The following is a 23,049-nucleotide window of genomic DNA, read 5'->3' as shown; positions in this document are numbered from 1 at the left end:
GGTGACTAATCCATTTTCGAACCCTCCCCTAGATGCATAAATGTGTCTAGGAAAGAACTAACTCTGGCCATAAATACTAAAGGAGGGGATGCAATATCATACACACGGAACTTACGAACAGTCTTTATAAACATGAGTCGATTGTACACGCACCTAGCATGTCCCATGTGAGAGGCATCATACACAGTTGGTCCACAGCAGTACCACGTAACTTTTTTACCTTTCTGGGGAACAAACACATCCTACAGAAATGAAAGAAAACAAACTGAATAATCATTTAATTCGCAATGAAAATGTATAAAATACTACTTCAATAAAAAAATTCAAAAAACATGCTAAAACGTGCCATGACCAACAAAGCATTACTCTGCTTGGAGTAAGGTTTGGTAGCAATTATTTAGCATACCTTGTTGCGGGTCAGACTGTTATACAGACGTAGTTTTGGTTGTTCTTTGGCTTCTGGAGCTAACCATTGTGGCTGAGTGCGTCTTCCCTTACCTGAAATAAGATAAAAAATCCCATTAAAAAAAAAGTGTGAAGTTTGTTAAACTAGCTAAAGAATGTATCCGATTGAATTAAAGGAACACTATAGGGTCAGAACTTAAATGTGTATTCCTGACCCCAACATTATAAAGTCCCCAGGCTCTCCCTTACCCCCTTAAATATAGTAAAAACTACCTTATTCCAGCGCTGCGCGTGTCTGTCAGCGCAAACTCCGCCCCTTATCCGCTTCCTTGGTTGACATCATCAGAATTGATTTCCCATAGGAAAGCAATGGATTTGCGGAGATTGTCAATTCTGATGAGGTCAGCCCACAAGGCGTTCTTTTCTCTGAAAAGGCAGTGTTTTAAATTAAAATGCTTGCATGGACAGGTTATAGACACCAGAACAACTAAATTAAGCTGTATTTGTTCTGGTGACTATATAGTGTCCCTTATGGCAAACTAATTATGAAGAAAAAGCTCACGGAATTTAACCACTACTTTTCAGAACACTCTGATAAATATGTCCCCACCCCCATCTCCAAACAACTCACATAGATAAGGCCCACAGAATAGCATCACTGTCATAACATTTTTGTTTCTATTAAAAGGTACACTATAGTGCCCGTAAAACAAACTTTTTTCCTGGCACTATAGGGTTATTAGGTCCCCCCTCCTTCGGAGTCCCCCTCCTGCTGGGCTGAAGGGGTTAAACCCCCTTCAACCACTTACCTTAATCCATCGCCCAGTGCTGGTGACCTATCCTCCCCTGCCGACGTCCGCTCCGAATGCGCGGCCGGAGCCGCACGCGTATTCAAACCGCCCATAGGAAAGCATTACTCAATGCTTTCCTATGGACGTCCAGCGTGAGTTTAATGCGATTTTCAAATCGCAGAAGCGGAGTCTAGTGGCTGTCAGTGAGACAGTCACTAAAGGCTGGATTAACCCTGCAATGTAAACATAGCAGTTTCTCTGAAACTGCAATGTTTACAGCTGCAGGGTTAAAACTAGGGGGACCTGGCACACAGACCACTTCATTGAGCTGAAGTGGTCTGGGTGCCTACAGTGGTCCTTTAATATTTTAGAACAATTTACATTCCTCTAATTCTGTATCTTTACTGACCTTCCTAGAACAAAATACATCCTATACTGACTGTGACAGGTTAAACGGCAGCTTCTTACCCCCTGTGAAGCTCTGTGTGTAAAGAGGTTTTGTATATTTTTGACGCTGGACAAATATTTAGTAACTATTGCCCCATCCCCCAAAGCCATGTTTTTTACAGTATCTGAAAATACAAACCAAGAGCCAAAAGTATCTTATCAATAGCTACTGTACTGAATGGATGCTTTCAAAGGGTTTTAAATAAAATTCTCCTGAAAGTTAATCACAAGAAGCAAGATTTTCTAAAGGGCATGTTTCTGGCTCCTGGGCATTGCCAAGCGCAGGAGCGTTTCCACCAGGCCCTCCTAGCTAACTGGGAGGGTTTTTTTGTGTGAAAAGGTTCCGTAACTGTGCACATGCATATTAATGGAGGCACGAGGGCAGCCCAGGTCATACAGTGTCTCTTTAACACAGGTAAATCAGAGAATGGCCAACTGGTAGACCACCGTATATTAGTACTACAACTTCCACGATGCTTTATGGCCCTTTAGAAATGATTCAGGAGAAATGCAGTTCTGCAAGGGGGGAGGCTGTCTCTTTGTCGCACCTAACAAATTTATTTTTGCATTGATTTTATAATAACAGATATTGAGATGGGTAAAATTCAGCAAAAACAAGTAATTTGAAATCCTAGTTCAATTAAAAAAAAAAAAAGTAAAGGAACACTATAGGGTCAGGAACACAAACGTCAATCTAGACCACTAGCCCCACTAAATATAGTAAAATCGTACCTTTCTTACAGTCTACTGGTGCCAGCTCTGCCCCTGATCTGCCTCTTTGGCTGACATCTTCAGAATTGGTGATCTTAGCCAATCACAATGCTTTCTCATAGGAAAGCATTTGATTGGCTGAGATTGTGAATTCTGATGATCTCAGCCAAAGAGGTGGGCTGAGGGGGTGAAGCCAAACACTGCCCTGGCCAATCAGCATTTCCCTTGAAAGGGATGCATTGAATCAATGTAGCTCTATGAGGAAAGTTCAGCGTCTCCAGGCAGAGGGTGGAGACACTGACTGTCAGTGCTGCACACTGTGCAGCAATGCCCCAGGAAGCACCTCTAGTAGCCATCTGATGAGTGGCCACTGGAGGCGTTCCTAGGCTGTAATGTAAACACTGCCTTTTCTCTGAAAAGACCATGTTTACAGCAAAACATCTGCAGGGACTGACTATACTTACCAGAACAACTACATTAAGCTGTAGATGTTCTGGTGACTATAGCGTCCCTTTAAGGTCCAAAAACAAAAAATACTTAAAAAACAAAATAAGGAATGGCAGCATTTAATATGGGTTTATTAGCTACCACATGGCTAACACAGACAGTATATGGAATGATGCTTCTAATACAGTGGCACAGTGGATACAGGGTCATAGCGTATTGCACCAGCACATACTAAACATCCTGTGGAATCTTGCCATTCCACTAACTCACAGCACATTTGCGCCAAAAATATGTCAAATGATTTACTTCCCAGATTACGGCTATAAAAGAATGGAATATCCAGGATACAAATCACAAAAAACTTTGGCACCCTCGAATTGTAAATAATATGGACTTTAATATCCCATTTTCTACTATTCAGGCCTTTAAAAATGAAAATAGTTTAAAACCCCTTAAGGGCACATGACAGAAATATTCCATCATGATTCCATTTTATTCCAGAAGTTGTGTCCTTAAGGGGTTAAAATCAGCGTTACCAAATATCCAGAAAACTCCAGAAACCAGAAAAACAAACTGAATTATAAAGAACGGGGATCATCATATTAAGTCTACGTAAAGCACTCCAAGAAGGAACTTTTTTTTTTTCTACATGGTTACAAGTGCTACATGGTTCCTGTGCATAACCAATCTCTCTGGCTTCTATACTTGTAAATTATAACGGGTAACTAAATAAAAAAATAAAAAAAACTCCATAATTAAAAACTCAATAAGCAATCCAGAGAGATGTACAAAGAGGAACACGTCGGTGTCATACAGCAAACACTCCTCTTGATAACTATGTTCTATAAACATGAAGATACTTAGAAATGTGTTACTCACACAACTGCAATTTATTTGAGTCACTCTTTACAGTAGAGTCACTAGAGATTGCCGCTATGTGCTTTTGCCACCGAACCACATGGAAGTAATGATCAGGAGGAGGTCCTGGGAGCTGTTTGAATACATCTATATCAGCCTGAGAAAGCGTGTAGCCCTGGATATAACTACGAGTGCTGAGGAACTCGTTCAAAGCGTTCAGTCTGGCATTCGGCTCACTAATGTTCAGTATAGAATGGTAGCTCTGAGCTGCAAGAGATGCACAAAACAGTTTATCAACAAGGGTTACCACAGTGCTCCATAAACAAGCAAATCATGCACAATGACACAATTCCAAAGCAGTAGAGGATCATGGGAACAGTAGACTAATTTGCACTAATATAGTATCCCCCTTCCCCTCTCCACCCCTGCCACAGTGAAGAGGGTTTTAAAAAAACCCTAAACTTTTTTTAATTTACCTTACTGCGAGGTCCCTTTGGCGCTGGCTCCACCTCTGCTGTCATCATGAGGAGGAACCTAATGCAAATGCCCGACGAGGCCTTCCCCCATAGGAAAGTGCTTTCCTGTGGGGATTGTCAAGACACGGGACGTCTAGAGTCGTTTCCAGTGTTTTGTCTAAAACTTCAATTGGAACACTGCACCCAAACCTCTTCAGTGAGATTAAGTGGTTTGAGTGCCTATAGTGTCCTTTTATGTCCAGAGTAGCCGAATCATAAAAAACAGCATTACATAAACACATAAAGAAATCATGCCCTTTTCACTATTTTTGACATAATCTTACTATGAATGCAGAAAACATGCGCTAAAGTTTAAAAAAAAACAAAAAAAACAATGCCAAAAAACAAGCAGCTAAGCAAAACATACACACTGATGCAATTCATTTTACCAAAGGGTCATAGTAAACACAAGTTAATGTGCATTAAGAGTCCTACTTTTGTCTTTTCAGAAGGCAGTTATGTCAGTATAGTTTAATTAAAAAGTGATTATTATAACAAGCATTTACTTTCATGTGTTGATTTTTAAAGAAACACACTACCACAGCTCCACTCGGCCTTAAGGAGACCATCACTACATAAAGATGTATTGGGAGGCAGGATGCATGCTGCTTCTGTCATTCTTCTATATGTGCTACGGTACGAAGCAAATGAGGAAGTGCACCCTATCTGAGAGGTCCTTTAAAAAACAAATTTCTTAAAGCAGCCCTGTCATTTTAATTTTTGTATCTTAATGATTATACATCCTCCCTTGTTTCTACTTATATTTTCTTCCTTGTGTCGGATTTAAATTCCTGGGTGCAGTCATTTTGTTCTCCTCTGCCCATGATGTTTGCGATTTCCTTCTATGGAACTCATTTTACTGATGGATTGTGGGTAAATCTGACTGGCAACTGAAATAGTACTCTGCGTATGGTCTGCCCATTGTCAAGTTGTGTCAACGTTTGGCTGCTATATAGATAAGGAAAAGCAGTCCCTACATTTCCTTGTGTATTTTATGAAAACTATAACACTCAAAGAAAAAAAAAAAAAGATTAAATGTATTTTTTTTGTGACAGAATAGAATGAAACAATTTTAACAGATTAACAGAACTATAGAAACAATACCACTAGCAACCCACAGGTGTCATAATAGGATAGTAACAATGTAACAGGGCTACCAGTCACCGTAAATCTTTCTGGTAACTTCTGAGGGAAGGGAGGCACCGACTCCACTTCCTATACGTATGATCAATTTTTAGGGGAAGTCTTAGACCTGCTAACAATTCACAGCTGGCGGTGGTACTTTCCAAAGGAGCTATGTGATTTAGATAAAGCTGGGTCGTTCTGGTCTTAGCTGGATCAAGGAGAGGAGGCTTTATTAAATTAGAAACACTGTATGAATCTATACTTGCAGAGATCATAAACAGGGTGTGACTGGAGCTTTCATTGATGAAAGTTTCACAATCCGATGTGTTGAAAAACAAAGGGGAAATACTATACTTAAAAGGGAAACAATATTCCCCAACCAACATATTTTATAGATAATGTAGTTGTTATGGTGTCTACAGCTTGCCCGCGCGCTTTTCAATGTAAACACTGCCTTAGAACACTTTTAGTGACGGCCACAATAAGTGCTTCCTGGGTCAGTGCTGCATATTGTGCAGCACCTACATTTAGCGTTTCCACACACTGCAAGGAGACGCTGAATGCTTGTTTCAATGCATCTCTATGAGGAGATGAGGGCTGCGTCTTACCGTTCATACACAATAGCCTCCCAGTGCTTTCCTACAGGAAAGCAAGAGATTGGCTGAGATCATCAAGACTGATGATCTCAGCCACGGAGGAGGGAGCAGCCGTGGCGAGACTGGTGCGGCAAGGAAGAATAGGTAACAAAAAACACCTTTAATCTCCATAGAGAAAAGGACTTGGGACCCAATGATGTATTCCAGCACTATAGTGTTTCTTTAAATCATTAAAAAAAAAAAAAAAAAAAAAAAATAACAGGAACCTCTCATTCTGGTCTGTCGGATCTGGTCTTAATCCATTATTCTCTGTCCAGCAGTGATTTATGGGACAAGTAGTGTTAACCCATCACATAGGAGCCCAGTACTCTGGTTACTAATCTGAACTGTGTGAAGTGATTGGTAACTCAGCACGTGCTTCAGGGGAGGCGAATTTGGATAGCATTAACCCCTTAAGGACCAAACTTCTGGAATAAAAGGGGATCATGACATGTCACACATGTCATGTGTCCTTAAGGGGTTAAAGGAACACAGCAAACACAGCAAGGGACCACTGATCTTCCTGTTCTGCTCCCTCATGCGCTGCTTAGTGATGCCGGGACGACATCATATTGCAACCCCCAGCATCAGAATATCACATCTCCCTTGCCGCCCGCCTCGGAGGAAACAGGCACACAAAAAACAGGCACCAGAACAAAATGGCAACCCGGCGTCTGGAATTTGTCGAGCACAGAATTATGGATTTTTCATTATATAGACATATATAGTATATGTGAGGTTTATCAAAAACCCAAATGTAAAAAAAAAAAAAAAACACACGCATAACCAGGAGATCTCTATTTTAAATTTTTCAATATTTTGAAAGTGACAATTTGGATTGTCACTTTCACAGAATAGCTAAAAACCTCTATTTCCTACAATGTGTGTGGAACACCCCTACACAACATGGAAAGGGCTGTGATGATGCTGGCATATCTCCCAATATTTCATATGAATAACACTTTTATTTTAGCGCTATTAACAGGGTGTGAACAGGTGCGGGGCTGTTCGGAGACATTTTAAGGTGACTTACCAATAACGTACTGTATACCGCTTAAATGTAATTAAGAACAAGAAAAATGTGTCTTATTTACAAAGACCGATTACGGACTTCCCACCTAAACAGGGACACTAGGGAGGTATACATGCTAGTTAACCTAAAGTAATGACGAGGAAGAGACAAACTGAAACATGAATTACTGGCTATCAAACAGGTGAGGGTGAAAGGACAAAACAGTTGTACTCAAATTACAAATCAATTGCGTTTTTACTGAACGCCAGTATAAATTACCTGCCGCCCACGTCTCGGAAACTTTCCTAACGAGCCTATCACATGCTTAGTCAACCATAAGCAATAAAACCTACAGAATTTCTTTACCTGTGAAAAGACTGGCAAAACACAGTTCACTAAATGACTTTTTAAAACACTATCAAGGGCTACATCTATCAAAGAAAAACAATCAACGTATTCATATTCTTTAAAGTGAAAGCTTACAGTAGTATAGCCTTCTTGTGTTTTGTTTTTTAATGCAGCCATTTTGAAACCCTCTTTGGTTGGAAGAACCACCAATCCAATCAAAGATCATGCCAGCAACCCACAGCTATCATGTTTTCACTAATCCTACATTCATGCCCAAAGCTTCTCATGAGCACACTGGGAGACAGTTTCAGACAATTAATTTAATATAATAAATAACCAGTTTCCTTTAAAGGTTCGGAATAGGGAAAAAACACATTCCTGCGCGTCCATTTCGCAGTGTAATTTCCTAGATTAAGGGTGTCAAAATATATAGCTGGCCATAGAACTACATCTTCCATGCTGCTTTGCCAACTTTAGATTGACTAGATACACCATATTATCCTGGCCATATAGTATTTCTTGAATATAATTATTTAGTTTACGTTCACTGGTTGCTGATGCGGCCATAGCTAGTATTTGGTACCCAGAGTGCATTTCAAGACATGGCTGACTCCCCCATATAACCAGGATGGTTTACATGACATATATATACAGAATGGCAGCACATGGAAAGTGTTGCCCTGATGTATTTGATATGGAATGTATCTACTGCAGAGAATAAATTAATGTATTAATCCTACTAAAACAGTCAGGAATCTGGATACCTACTGCTGACTGCCATTGCGTGCTGTGTATACGTGGGTCTATGCAGACTGCCATTTAATCTACATGTAGGGACACTATCGTCACCAAGCTTAATGAAGCAGTTTTGGTGTATAGATCATGCCCCTGGAGTTTCACTGCTCAATTCTCTGACATTTAGGAGTTAAAGCACTCTTGTTTCTGCTTATTGCAGACCTAACCTCACTTCCCCTGGCTGTGACTGACACAGCCTGCATGAGAAAAAAATGAATTAACCATACTTTAATTTTAACTCTGTAAATTAAACTGTAGTCTCACACAGGAAGCTCCTGCAGGCTCTTGTTGGCCATTAACAGAGCAGTAGATAAGTTCTATATTAAAAGGGATACCGCAGGCACCCAGACCACTTCTGCCCATTGGAGTGGTCTGGGTGCCAACTCCCACTACCCTTAACCCTGCAAGTGTAATCATTGCAGTTTTCATAAACTGCAATATTTACATTGCAGGGTCAAAGGGACACTATAGTCACCTGAACAACTTTAGCTTAATTAAACAGTTTTGGTGTATAGAACCTGCCCCTGCAGCCTCACTGCTCAATCCTCTGCCATTTAGAGTTAAATCCCTTTGTTTATGAACCCTAGTCACACCTCCCTGCATGTGACTTGCACAGCCTTCCATAAACACTTCCTGTAAAGAGAGCCCTATTTAGGCTTTCTTTATTGCAAGTTCTGTTTAATTAAGATTTTCTTATCCCCTGCTATGTTAATAGCTTGCTAGACCCTGCAAGAGCCTCCTGTATGTCATTAAAGTTAAATTTAGAGATTGAGATACAATTATTTAAGGTAAATTACATCTGTTTGAAAGTGAAACCAGTTTTATTTTCATGCAGGCTCTGTCAATCATAGCCAGGGGAGGTGTGGCTAGGGCTGCATAAACAGAAACAAAGTGATTTAACTCCTAAATGACAGTGAAATTGCAGGGGAATGATCTAAACACTAAAACTGCTTTATTTAGCTGTAATTTAGGTGACTATAGTGTTCCTTTAAGTCCTCCTCTAGTGGCTGGCTACTAGAAACTGCAGGGTCATGACCTATACATAAAAACTGCTTCATCAAGCTACAGTAGTTTTGGTGCCTATAGTATCTCTTTAAAAAAATATAAACAAAAAGCAAATGCAAGTGAAATGTAATTTATGTACAAACAGCATGAAATTACAGCTACAGGTCACAACAGAAACCATTTCAAATATGGAAAAAGCCACACCTATACAGTATTTACACAATTCTTGACACTAACTTTCGGTTGTATTGTAGTATCAACATTTTTAGAATTTCTAGAATCGCTTCTTAAAGTGGAATAGTCTGATATTTTGCACAATTTAAAAGCTAGCTGTGGTTTGTGCTGTTATTTTCTTAAAATTCCTAGTAGTTTTCATTTTTTTACATTTACATTGTATACCTGGCTGTCCAACCACAGTGAAAACGTATCATGTAAATGTAATTAAACCTCCTGCCCCCGGTGAATCGTACGGAAATATAGTACTGTGCGAAAAATGACCAGTTATGCATGCGCGAGAACTGCATTTCAGCACATATGCCTTATTGTGCATGAGTTTGCCTTGAGCCTCATGGGGCGATAAAGTTGCCCAGAACAAAGAAGGGCTGTATTTTTTTTTATTTATTTTTTTTACCACTATTCCCCTCGCAATCAATTCAAAAAAGCTCTTTAACACTTTAGGGACACATGACATGATTCCCTTTTATTCCAGAAGTCCTTAAAGGGAAACTCCAGTGCCAGGAAAACGATACGTTTTCCTGGCACTGGAGGGTCTCTCTCCCTCCCACCCCCAAATCCCCGGTTACTGAAGGGGTGAAAACCCCTTCAGTGACTTACCTGAGGCAGCGGCGATGTCCCTCGTCGCTGTCTCCGCCTCTGCGACGCTCCTCCTCTTCATTGCGTTGGCCGGTGGGCAAGACTGAGCTCGCCCACAGGCCGAGGGGACCTAATGCGCATGCGCGGCAATGCCGCGCATGCGCATTACGTCTCCCCATAGGAAAGCATTGAAAAATCATTTCAATGCTTTCCTATGGGTTTTTGAGCGACGCTGGAGGTCCTCACACAGCGTGAGGACATCCAGCGACGCTCTAGCACAGGTTTCCTGTGCTAGAACCCAGGAAGTGACCTCTAGTGGCTGTCTAATAGACAGCCACTAGAGGTGGAGTTAACCCTGCAATGTAATTATTGCAGTTTATAAAAAACTGCAATAATTACACTTGCAGGGTTAAGAGTAGTGGGAGTTGGCACCCAGACCACTCCAATGAGCAGAAGTGGTCTGGGTGCCTAGAGTGTCCCTTTAAGGTGTTAAACGGTAAATTTGTAGTGGTTTTGCAAAATAGATTGACTGTTTTCATGAACAAATATCGCTTATGTAAACGGTTTTGTCAGTCTTAACGGGACAATACAGGCACCCAGACCACATACGCTCATTGAAATGGTCTGGGTGCAGTGCCCATATAATAATCATTAGTCCGGCAATGTAAAAAAAACTGCAATGATTATATTGCAGGATTAAGACAGCGACTAGAGGTGCTTCCTGGGCGAATTTTGGTCGCCTAACGAACGCTGGACATTCTCACGCTCTGCATGAGGACATCCAGCATCAGTAAAAAAAAAAAAAAAAATCATTGCAACAATGCTCTCCTATGGGAAAGCAAGGCCTTCCTCCCCCCCCCCCCCCCGTCCCTCCCCCCTCTATAGTGTCCCTTTAACAGACTGTACTATTCCATATGATCCTTTAAACATAAACTGTATACTAATATGCATGTGGTCTTGCTACTGAAAATTTACATATATTTGGAAGCAGTAACGCCCATGATACGGAGATACATGCAGTGCAGGGTACTGATAGGGATAACCTACATTAGAACACCATTGTCAGACATGCAGATTAGGATATAATAACCACACTGTCACCAGTACAGGTCAGGGTGCAAGTGGCAGTCTATATAATAATCACAGACACACATGCAGGTCAGGATATATGTAAAAGGCAGTCTATACAAACACAATGTAACCAATAAAGATAAGAATGTAAGAGACTGTACATATAATAATCACAGTGTATACAATAATCAATCATACAGGTCAGGATGTAAGAACAGTCTATTTAATAATCGCACAGTCGACACAATAATCATAGAGTGTATATAATCACACATAAGCAGGTCAGGCTGTAAGAAGCAGTCTATATAATAATCACACACAGGCTGTAAGAAGCAGTCCATATAATAATCACACACAGGCTGTAAGAAGCAGTCCATATAATAATCACACACAGGTCAGGCTGTAAGAAGCAGTCCATATAATAATCACACACAGGTCAGGCTGTAAGAAGCAGTCCATATAATAATCACACACAGGTCAGGCTGTAAGAAGCAGTCCATATAATAATCACACACGGGTCAGGCTGTAAGAAGCAGTCCATATAATAATCACACACGGGTCATGCTGTAAGAAGCAGTCCATATAATAATCACACACAGGTCAAGCTGTAAGAAGCAGTCCATATAATAATCACACACAGGCTGTAAGAAGCAGTCCATATAATAATCACACACAGGTCAGGCTGTAAGAAGCAGTCCATATAATAATCACACACAGGTCAGGCTGTAAGAAGCAGTCCATATAATAATCACACACGGGTCATGCTGTAAGAAGCAGTCCATATAATAATCACACACAGGTCAGGCTGTAAGAAGCAGTCCATATAATAATCACACACAGGCTGTAAGAAGCAGTCCATATAATAATCACACACAGGCTGTAAGAAGCAGTCCATATAATAATCACACACAGGCTGTAAGAAGCAGTCCATATAATAATCACACACAGGTCAGGCTGTAAGAAGCAGTCCATATAATAATCACACACAGGTCAGGCTGTAAGAAGCAGTCCATATAATAATCACACACAGGTCAGGCTGTAAGAAGCAGTCCATATAATAATCACACACATGCTGTAAGAAGCAGTCCATATAATATCCACACACAGGTCATGCTGTAAGAAGCAGTCCATATAATAATCACACACAGGTCATGCTGTGAGAAGCAGTCCATATAATAATCACACACAGGTCATGCTGTAAGAAGCAGTCCATATAATAATCACACACAGGCTGTGAGAAGCAGTCCACATAATAATCACACACAGGTTAGGCTGTGAGAAGCAGTCCACATAATAATCACACACAGGTTAGGCTGTAAGAAGCAGTCCACATAATAATCACACACAGGTCAGGCTGTAAGAAGCAGTCCACATAATAATCACACACAGGTCAGGCTGTAATTCGTCAGGCTGTATTCGTCTGGTTTTCTATTAGGTCTCCGTTGCTCGGCGACTGGCTTGGCTTTCTCGGCCTGAGCTCTCTGGCTAGGTCTGGTACTCATCGCGCTGTGGCATTTTGGTTACTCCTACTCTCCCATAGCTGTCGCCGTTCCCTGCATTTTAGGGCCCGACCACGGGCTGCCAGCCTTGTTAGCTCGTGGTCGTCATCTTTTTTTCACGTCTGGCTCTTTTTCCACGCTCGTGGTACGTGTGTTAGGGCCTTCTTCCCCTTTTTGAGGCTCCTTCTTCGCGTATACCGATACTGTTCCTGTTGCTATGTTGTCTGTGGTTTTTGGTTTTGCTTCTTTTGCCACCTCTAACTTGCATCAACTCTACCTATCCGGTTTACAACTCCTCATGTTGTACAGGTTTACTATTCATACGCAGTTTCATGTCCTCATACTATACTCAAGGCGTTTTAGGTTCCGTAAATTTAAAATTTACAGAATTCACATTGACATCCAAGTATCTCTACCACTATCAGACCTACTAAATGCCTGACACTACGAACCAGGCATCAACTTTCAATGTAGGGCAATAGCTGCTTGATCCAAGGAAATTCTGACTGCCATTATAGGGGTCAAGAAGGAATTTTTTCCCAGCTTGTTGCAAATTGGCAGCTCTTCAAACTGGGTTTTTCGCCTTCTTTTGGATCAACCGTTTTTAAACACAAATGTCAGTAAGGCTGTACTTAGTGGGAACTAGTCACTTCTCTATGTAATCTAGTTTTGAGCCACTATACCTGCTTCCTCAGTTTTGGGTATCACATACTTTCCCACAGCCACCACGTCTTTTTTGTAGCATTATCTCAGGAAGTCTCACCTATCTTTACTTTCTCTACCCCCACACTTAGACTACCCTAGAGGGCCAACACATTTAACATACCTTACTTCCCCTTGCACAATCAAGAGTGCCGGTTAAAGCACCAGGTAACTATTTACTTGATTGGCATTCACCATACAGCTAGGCAATTAGGTTTTGTTGATTGTTTTTCATTTCTGACAAGTATCCAATTTTTGCCCTCTTTTATTACAGGCCTACCACGACGTCGGTTCCGGCACACCCGAACCGACTTATTTCCCCTTTAATTCTTATACGGCCTTATTTTGCCCCTCACACAAATGTAAAGGCTTGGCCTGCAGTTGTGGGAGGGGCATGTTCCCTATTTAAACCCCCCTACTCACCTTCCTCCGTCCCTTACGTTTTTTAGCGATTAGCATGTCCCCACCCTCCACTCCCTCTCTAAACTTTCATTACACCTCATGGGTGGGCCCTCTTTTATTACAGGCCTACCACGACGTCTGTTCCGGCACACCCCAACCGACTTATTTCCCCTTTAATTCTTATACGGCCTTATTTTGCCCCTCACACAACTGTGAAAAACCCACAACAGTGCTAAGTGTATAGACCAAAAGGTGAGTATAAAAATAGGTGCTAAACAGACTTGTAATCTTAGGTACAAGATGGTCTAGGTATTGTAAGACCTAAATATCGGCTTAACTATAGATAAATGGTCCATGCAGCCCTATAGAGAAAACTGCTACTGTCAGTTATAGGCGGCAGATGATAATGCAGGCTTAGTAGTCTTAGTCGAAACACCGATATGGTGATTCAGTAATTGACAGTCTATTCACTAGTCTGTCCCAGCTATCATTCGTTGGAAAATACCAATGCTGTAAAGGATGGCAGTAAAATGCTCCTGGATCAAACTAATCCACTAAGCACATGAAAGACTGCTAATTAGTTCAAATGACAACCAAAGAAGGTCAGGCTGTAAGAAGCAGTCAATATAATAATCACACAAAGGACAGGCTGTAAGAAGCAGTCCATAAATTAATCACACAGGTCAGGCTGTAAGAAACAGTCCATATAATAATCACACACAGGCTGTAAGAAGCAGTCCATATAATAATCACACACAGGCTTTAAGAAGCAGTCCATATAATAATCACACACAGGTCAGGCTATAAGAAGCAGTCCATATAATAATCACACACAGGTCAGGCTGTAAGAAGCAGTCCATATAATAATCACACACAGGTCATGCTGTAAGAAGCAGTCCATATAATAATCACACACAGGTCATGCTGTAAGAAGCAGTCCATATAATAATCACACACAGGTCAGGCTGTAAGAAGCAGTCCATATAATAATCACACACAGGTCAGGCTGTAAGAAGCAGTCCATATAATAATCACACACAGGTCATGCTGTAAGAAGCAGTCCATATAATAATCACACACAGGTCAGGCTGTAAGAAGCAGTCCATATAATAATCACACACAGGTCAGGCTGTAAGAAGCAGTCCATATAATAATCACACACAGGTCAGGCTGTAAGAAGCAGTCCATATAATAATCACACACAGGTCAGGCTGTAAGAAGCAGTCCATATAATAATCACACACAGGTCAGGCTGTAAGAAGCAGTCCATATAATAATCACACACAGGTCATGCTGTAAGAAGCAGTCCATATAATAATCACACACAGGTCATGCTGTAAGAAGCAGTCCATATAATAATCACACACAGGTCATGCTGTAAGAAGCAGTCCATATAATAATCACACACAGGTCAGGCTGCAAGAAACAGTCCATATAATAATCACACACAGGTCAGGCTGTAAGAAGCAGTCCATATAATAATCACACACAGGTCATGCTGTAAGAAGCAGTCCATATAATAATCACACACAGGTCAGGCTGCAAGAAGCAGTCCATATAATAATCACACACAGGTCAGGCTGCAAGAAGCAGTCCATATAATAATCACACACAGGTCAGGCTGTAAGAAGCAGTCCATATAATAATCACACACAGGTCAGGCTGTAAGAAGCAGTCCATATAATAATCACACACAGGTCAGGCTGTAAGAAGCAGTCCATATAATAATCACACACAGGCTGTAAGAAGCAGTCCATATAATAATCACACACAGGTCAGGCTGTAAGAAGCAGTCCATATAATAATCACACACAGGCTGTAAGAAGCAGTCCATATAATAATCACACACAGGCTGTAAGAAGCAGTCCATATAATAAATCACACACAGGTCAGGCTGTAAGAAGCAGTCCATATAATAATCACACACAGGTCAGGCTGTAAGAAGCAGTCCATATAATAATCACACACAGGTCAGGCTGTAAGAAGCAGTCCATATAATAATCACACACAGGTCAGGCTGTAAGAAGCAGTCCATATAATAATCACACACAGGTCAGGCTGTAAGAAGCAGTCCATATAATAATCACACACAGGTCAGGCTGTAAGAAGCAGTCCATATAATAATCACACACAGGTCAGGCTGTAAGAAGCAGTCCATATAATAATCACACACAGGTCAGGCTGTAAGAAGCAGTCCATATAATAATCACACACAGGTCAGGCTGTAAGAAGCAGTCCATATAATAATCACACACAGGTCAGGCTGTAAGAAGCAGTCCATATAATAATCACACACAGGTCAGGCTGTAAGAAGCAGTCCATATAATAATCACACACAGGTCAGGCTGTAAGAAGCAGTCCATATAATAATCACACACAGGTCAGGCTGTAAGAAGCAGTCCATATAATAATCACACACAGGTCAGGCTGTAAGAAGCAGTCCATATAATAATCACACACAGGTCAGGCTGTAAGAAGCAGTCCATATAATAATCACACACAGGTCAGGCTGTAAGAAGCAGTCCATATAATAATCACACACAGGTCAGGCTGTAAGAAGCAGTCCATATAATAATCACACACAGGTCAGGCTGTAAGAAGCAGTCCATATAATAATCACACACAGGTCATGCTGTAAGAAGCAGTCTATATAATAATCACACACAGGTCATGCTGTAAGAAGCAGTCTATATAATAATCACACACAGGTCATGCTGTAAGAAGCAGTCTATATAATAATCACACACAGGTCATGCTGTAAGAAGCAGTCTATATAATAATCACACACAGGTCAGGCTGTAAGAAGCAGTCCATATTATAATCACACACAGGTCATGCTGTAACAAGCAGTCCATATAATAATCACACACAGGTCAGGCTGTAAGAAGCAGTCCATATAATAATCACACACAGGTCAGGCTGTAAGAAGCAGTCCATATAATAATAATCACACACAGGTCAGGCTATAAGAAGCAGTCCATATAATAATCACACACAGGTCAGGCTATAAGAAGCAGTCCATATAATAATCACACACAGGTCAGGCTATAAGAAGCAGTCCATATAATAATCACACACAGGTCATGCTGTAAGAAGCAGTCCATATAATAATCACACACAGGTCAGGCTGTAAGAAGCAGTCCATATAATAATCACACACGGGTCATGCTGTAAGAAGCAGTCCATATAATAATCACACACAGGTCAGGCTGTAAGAAGCAGTCCATATAATAATCACACACAGGCTGTAAGAAGCAGTCCATATAATAATCACACACAGGCTGTAAGAAGCAGTCCATATAATAATCACACACAGGCTGTAAGAAGCAGTCCATATAATAATCACACACAGGTCAGGCTGTAAGAAGCAGTCCATATAATAATCACACACAGGTCAGGCTGTAAGAAGCAGTCCATATAATAATCACACACAGGTCAGGCTGTAAGAAGCAGTCCATATAATAATCACACACAGGTCAGGCTGTAAGAAGCAGTCCATATAATATCCACACACAGGTCATGCTGTAAGAAGCAGTCCATATAATAATCACACACAGGTCATGCTGTGAGAAGCAGTCCATATAATAATCACACACAGGTCATGCTGTAAGAAGCAGTCCATATAATAATCACACACAGGCTGTGAGAAGCAGTCCACATAATAATCACACACAGGTTAGGCTGTGAGAAGCAGTCCACATAATAATCACACACAGGTTAGGCTGTAAGAAGCAGTCCACATAATAATCACACACAGGTCAGGCTGTAAGAAGCAGTCCACATAATAATCACACACAGGTCAGGCTGTAATTCGTCAGGCTGTATTCGTCTGGTTTTCTATTAGGTCTCCGTTGCTCGGCGACTGGCTTGGCTTTCTCGGCCTGAGCTCTCTGGCTAGGTCTGGTACTCATCGCGCTGTGGCATTTTGGTTACTCCTACTCTCCCATAGCTGTCGCCGTTCCCTGCATTTTAGGGCCCGACCACGGGCTGCCAGCCTTGTTAGCTCGTGGTCGTCATCTTTTTTTCACGTCTGGCTCTTTTTCCACGCTCGTGGTACGTGTGTTAGGGCCTTCTTCCCCTTTTTGAGGCTCCTTCTTCGCGTATACCGATACTGTTCCTGTTGCTATGTTGTCTGTGGTTTTTGGTTTTGCTTCTTTTGCCACCTCTAACTTGCATCAACTCTACCTATCCGGTTTACAACTCCTCATGTTGTACAGGTTTACTATTCATACGCAGTTTCATGTCCTCATACTATACTCAAGGCGTTTTAGGTTCCGTAAATTTAAAATTTACAGAATTCACATTGACATCCAAGTATCTCTACCACTATCAGACCTACTAAATGCCTGACACTACGAACCAGGCATCAACTTTCAATGTAGGGCAATAGCTGCTTGATCCAAGGAAATTCTGACTGCCATTATAGGGGTCAAGAAGGAATTTTTTCCCAGCTTGTTGCAAATTGGCAGCTCTTCAAACTGGGTTTTTCGCCTTCTTTTGGATCAACCGTTTTTAAACACAAATGTCAGTAAGGCTGTACTTAGTGGGAACTAGTCACTTCTCTATGTAATCTAGTTTTGAGCCACTATACCTGCTTCCTCAGTTTTGGGTATCACATACTTTCCCACAGCCACCACGTCTTTTTTGTAGCATTATCTCAGGAAGTCTCACCTATCTTTACTTTCTCTACCCCCACACTTAGACTACCCTAGAGGGCCAACACATTTAACATACCTTACTTCCCCTTGCACAATCAAGAGTGCCGGTTAAAGCACCAGGTAACTATTTACTTGATTGGCATTCACCATACAGCTAGGCAATTAGGTTTTGTTGATTGTTTTTCATTTCTGACAAGTATCCAATTTTTGCCCTCTTTTATTACAGGCCTACCACGACGTCGGTTCCGGCACACCCGAACCGACTTATTTCCCCTTTAATTCTTATACGGCCTTATTTTGCCCCTCACACAAATGTAAAGGCTTGGCCTGCAGTTGTGGGAGGGGCATGTTCCCTATTTAAACCCCCCTACTCACCTTCCTCCGTCCCTTACGTTTTTTAGCGATTAGCATGTCCCCACCCTCCACTCCCTCTCTAAACTTTCATTACACCTCATGGGTGGGCCCTCTTTTATTACAGGCCTACCACGACGTCTGTTCCGGCACACCCCAACCGACTTATTTCCCCTTTAATTCTTATACGGCCTTATTTTGCCCCTCACACAACTGTGAAAAACCCACAACAGTGCTAAGTGTATAGACCAAAAGGTGAGTATAAAAATAGGTGCTAAACAGACTTGTAATCTTAGGTACAAGATGGTCTAGGTATTGTAAGACCTAAATATCGGCTTAACTATAGATAAATGGTCCATGCAGCCCTATAGAGAAAACTGCTACTGTCAGTTATAGGCGGCAGATGATAATGCAGGCTTAGTAGTCTTAGTCGAAACACCGATATGGTGATTCAGTAATTGACAGTCTATTCACTAGTCTGTCCCAGCTATCATTCGTTGGAAAATACCAATGCTGTAAAGGATGGCAGTAAAATGCTCCTGGATCAAACTAATCCACTAAGCACATGAAAGACTGCTAATTAGTTCAAATGACAACCAAAGAAGGTCAGGCTGTAAGAAGCAGTCAATATAATAATCACACAAAGGACAGGCTGTAAGAAGCAGTCCATAAATTAATCACACAGGTCAGGCTGTAAGAAACAGTCCATATAATAATCACACACAGGCTGTAAGAAGCAGTCCATATAATAATCACACACAGGCTTTAAGAAGCAGTCCATATAATAATCACACACAGGTCAGGCTATAAGAAGCAGTCCATATAATAATCACACACAGGTCAGGCTGTAAGAAGCAGTCCATATAATAATCACACACAGGTCATGCTGTAAGAAGCAGTCCATATAATAATCACACACAGGTCATGCTGTAAGAAGCAGTCCATATAATAATCACACACAGGTCAGGCTGTAAGAAGCAGTCCATATAATAATCACACACAGGTCAGGCTGTAAGAAGCAGTCCATATAATAATCACACACAGGTCATGCTGTAAGAAGCAGTCCATATAATAATCACACACAGGTCAGGCTGTAAGAAGCAGTCCATATAATAATCACACACAGGTCAGGCTGTAAGAAGCAGTCCATATAATAATCACACACAGGTCAGGCTGTAAGAAGCAGTCCATATAATAATCACACACAGGTCAGGCTGTAAGAAGCAGTCCATATAATAATCACACACAGGTCAGGCTGTAAGAAGCAGTCCATATAATAATCACACACAGGTCATGCTGTAAGAAGCAGTCCATATAATAATCACACACAGGTCATGCTGTAAGAAGCAGTCCATATAATAATCACACACAGGTCATGCTGTAAGAAGCAGTCCATATAATAATCACACACAGGTCAGGCTGCAAGAAACAGTCCATATAATAATCACACACAGGTCAGGCTGTAAGAAGCAGTCCATATAATAATCACACACAGGTCATGCTGTAAGAAGCAGTCCATATAATAATCACACACAGGTCAGGCTGCAAGAAGCAGTCCATATAATAATCACACACAGGTCAGGCTGCAAGAAGCAGTCCATATAATAATCACACACAGGTCAGGCTGTAAGAAGCAGTCCATATAATAATCACACACAGGTCAGGCTGTAAGAAGCAGTCCATATAATAATCACACACAGGTCAGGCTGTAAGAAGCAGTCCATATAATAATCACACACAGGCTGTAAGAAGCAGTCCATATAATAATCACACACAGGTCAGGCTGTAAGAAGCAGTCCATATAATAATCACACACAGGCTGTAAGAAGCAGTCCATATAATAATCACACACAGGTCAGGCTGTAAGAAGCAGTCCATATAATAAATCACACACAGGTCAGGCTGTAAGAAGCAGTCCATATAATAATCACACACAGGTCAGGCTGTAAGAAGCAGTCCATATAATAATCACACACAGGTCAGGCTGTAAGAAGCAGTCCATATAATAATCACACACAGGTCAGGCTGTAAGAAGCAGTCCATATAATAATCACACACAGGTCAGGCTGTAAGAAGCAGTCCATATAATAATCACACACAGGTCAGGCTGTAAGAAGCAGTCCATATAATAATCACACACAGGTCAGGCTGTAAGAAGCAGTCCATATAATAATCACACACAGGTCAGGCTGTAAGAAGCAGTCCATATAATAATCACACACAGGTCAGGCTGTAAGAAGCAGTCCATATAATAATCACACACAGGTCAGGCTGTAAGAAGCAGTCCATATAATAATCACACACAGGTCAGGCTGTAAGAAGCAGTCCATATAATAATCACACACAGGTCAGGCTGTAAGAAGCAGTCCATATAATAATCACACACAGGTCAGGCTGTAAGAAGCAGTCCATATAATAATCACACACAGGTCAGGCTGTAAGAAGCAGTCCATATAATAATCACACACAGGTCAGGCTGTAAGAAGCAGTCCATATAATAATCACACACAGGTCAGGCTGTAAGAAGCAGTCCATATAATAATCACACACAGGTCAGGCTGTAAGAAGCAGTCCATATAATAATCACACACAGGTCATGCTGTAAGAAGCAGTCCATATAATAATCACACACAGGTCATGCTGTAAGAAGCAGTCTATATAATAATCACACACAGGTCATGCTGTAAGAAGCAGTCTATATAATAATCACACACAGGTCATGCTGTAAGAAGCAGTCTATATAATAATCACACACAGGTCATGCTGTAAGAAGCAGTCTATATAATAATCACACACAGGTCAGGCTGTAAGAAGCAGTCCATATTATAATCACACACAGGTCATGCTGTAACAAGCAGTCCATATAATAATCACACACAGGTCAGGCTGTAAGAAGCAGTCCATATAATAATCACACACAGGTCAGGCTGTAAGAAGCAGTCCATATAATAATCACACACAGGTCAGGCTGTAAGAAGCAGTCCATATAATAATAATCACACACAGGTCAGGCTATAAGAAGCAGTCCATATAATAATCACACACAGGTCAGGCTATAAGAAGCAGTCCATATAATAATCACACACAGGTCAGGCTATAAGAAGCAGTCCATATAATAATCACACACAGGTCAGGCTGTAAGAAGCAGTCAATATAATAATCACACAAAGGACAGGCTGTAAGAAGCAGTCCATAAATTAATCACACAGGTCAGGCTGTAAGAAACAGTCCATATAATAATCACACACAGGTCATGCTGTAAGAAGCAGTCCATATAATAAATCACACACAGGCTGTAAGAAGCAGTCCATATAATAATCACACAAAGGACAGGCTGTAAGAAGCAGTCCACAAATTAATCACACAGGTCAGGCTGTAAGAAACAGTCCATATAATAATCACACACAGGTCAGGCTGTAAGAAGCAGTCCATATTATAATCACACACAGGTCAGGCTGTAAGAAGCAGTCCATATAATAATCACACACAGGTCATGCTGTAACAAGCAGTCCATATAATAATCACACACAGGTCAGGCTGTAAGAAGCAGTCCATATAATAATCACACACAGGTCAGGCTGTAAGAAGCAGTCCATATAATAATCACACACAGGTCAGGCTGTAAGAAGCAGTCCATATAATAATCACACACAGGCTGTAAGAAGCAGTCCATATAATAATCACACACAGGTCAGGCTGTAAGAAGCAGTCCATATAATAATCACACACAGGTCAGGCTATAAGAAGCAGTCCATATAGTGCAATGTACAATGACAGGCAACACATGTCACTGTCCCCCATGCAGCATGTTATCACATGGTCATTACACACTGTTCGTGCTGTCTCCCACTGACACTCCCTGACTCTGACCCGCCGGTATACTTACTCTGATCCCCAGCAGCTGCCATTCTCAGCGATTCCGGCAAATTCTGATGCAACCATCAACAGAACGTGTCCGGAAGCGGTTCTGGGCGGACTTCCGGTCTGTGTGCGTTACCTAGCAACCGGGCCGCTGCGGCCTAGCTGTGCTGCCTCTTCCCTGCAATATTAGTTATACAATATGCTCACATATCATTATATATCATTGTAGTGTATAAACCACTGAGCACAATGTGTCACCTTTCAAATCACACATTTATTGTGAGAATAGTGCAATATTGGGGAAATAAAGGCATTTTATCACATTGTAAGACTATTTATTATTTATAAAATATTTTACCAGGAAAGATACATTGAGATTTCTCTCGTTTTCAAGTATGTCACCTGCTTAGGTTTATATAGTATATCTACTGGTTATGTAGCAAACCTACAGCTATGGTAATCTGGCTGTCTGAGCATCATGAGAAGTGTAGTCCGCCTAGCGATCTCTAGGTTAGAACAGGATACGGTAGGGCAAGTTTTTACTGATAAATAAAAATTAGTTTAAAAGGACACTTTAGGCTCTGGGGTTGTCACCTTT

General features: G+C 41.2%; 1 protein-coding gene across 2 annotated transcripts in view; it reads right to left on the bottom strand.

The window, feature by feature from the left end:
- Positions 1 to 22,563, bottom strand: part of CARS1 (cysteinyl-tRNA synthetase 1) — a 55,480-nt gene extending 32,917 nt beyond the window's left edge. Inside the window, exons 1-4 of one of the 2 annotated variants that reach the window (XM_063438839.1) lie at positions 22,477 to 22,563; positions 3,681 to 3,926; positions 407 to 498; positions 154 to 242 (exon numbers count right to left, since the gene is read on the bottom strand). In XM_063438839.1, coding sequence (XP_063294909.1) covers positions 154 to 242; positions 407 to 498; positions 3,681 to 3,926; positions 22,477 to 22,498 — 449 coding nt within the window. In that variant the 5' untranslated portion in view covers positions 22,499 to 22,563. The remainder of the gene's footprint in view (positions 1 to 153; positions 243 to 406; positions 499 to 3,680; positions 3,927 to 22,476) is intronic. The other variant, XM_063438840.1, reaches the window with a different exon arrangement.
- Between the last annotated feature and the right edge of the window lie 486 nt (positions 22,564 to 23,049).

This window comes from Pelobates fuscus, chromosome 12 (genome assembly GCF_036172605.1).
Source record: "Pelobates fuscus isolate aPelFus1 chromosome 12, aPelFus1.pri, whole genome shotgun sequence".
Taxonomy (NCBI): Eukaryota; Metazoa; Chordata; class Amphibia; order Anura; family Pelobatidae; genus Pelobates; species Pelobates fuscus.
This window is presented reverse-complemented; position numbering and strand designations above follow the sequence as displayed.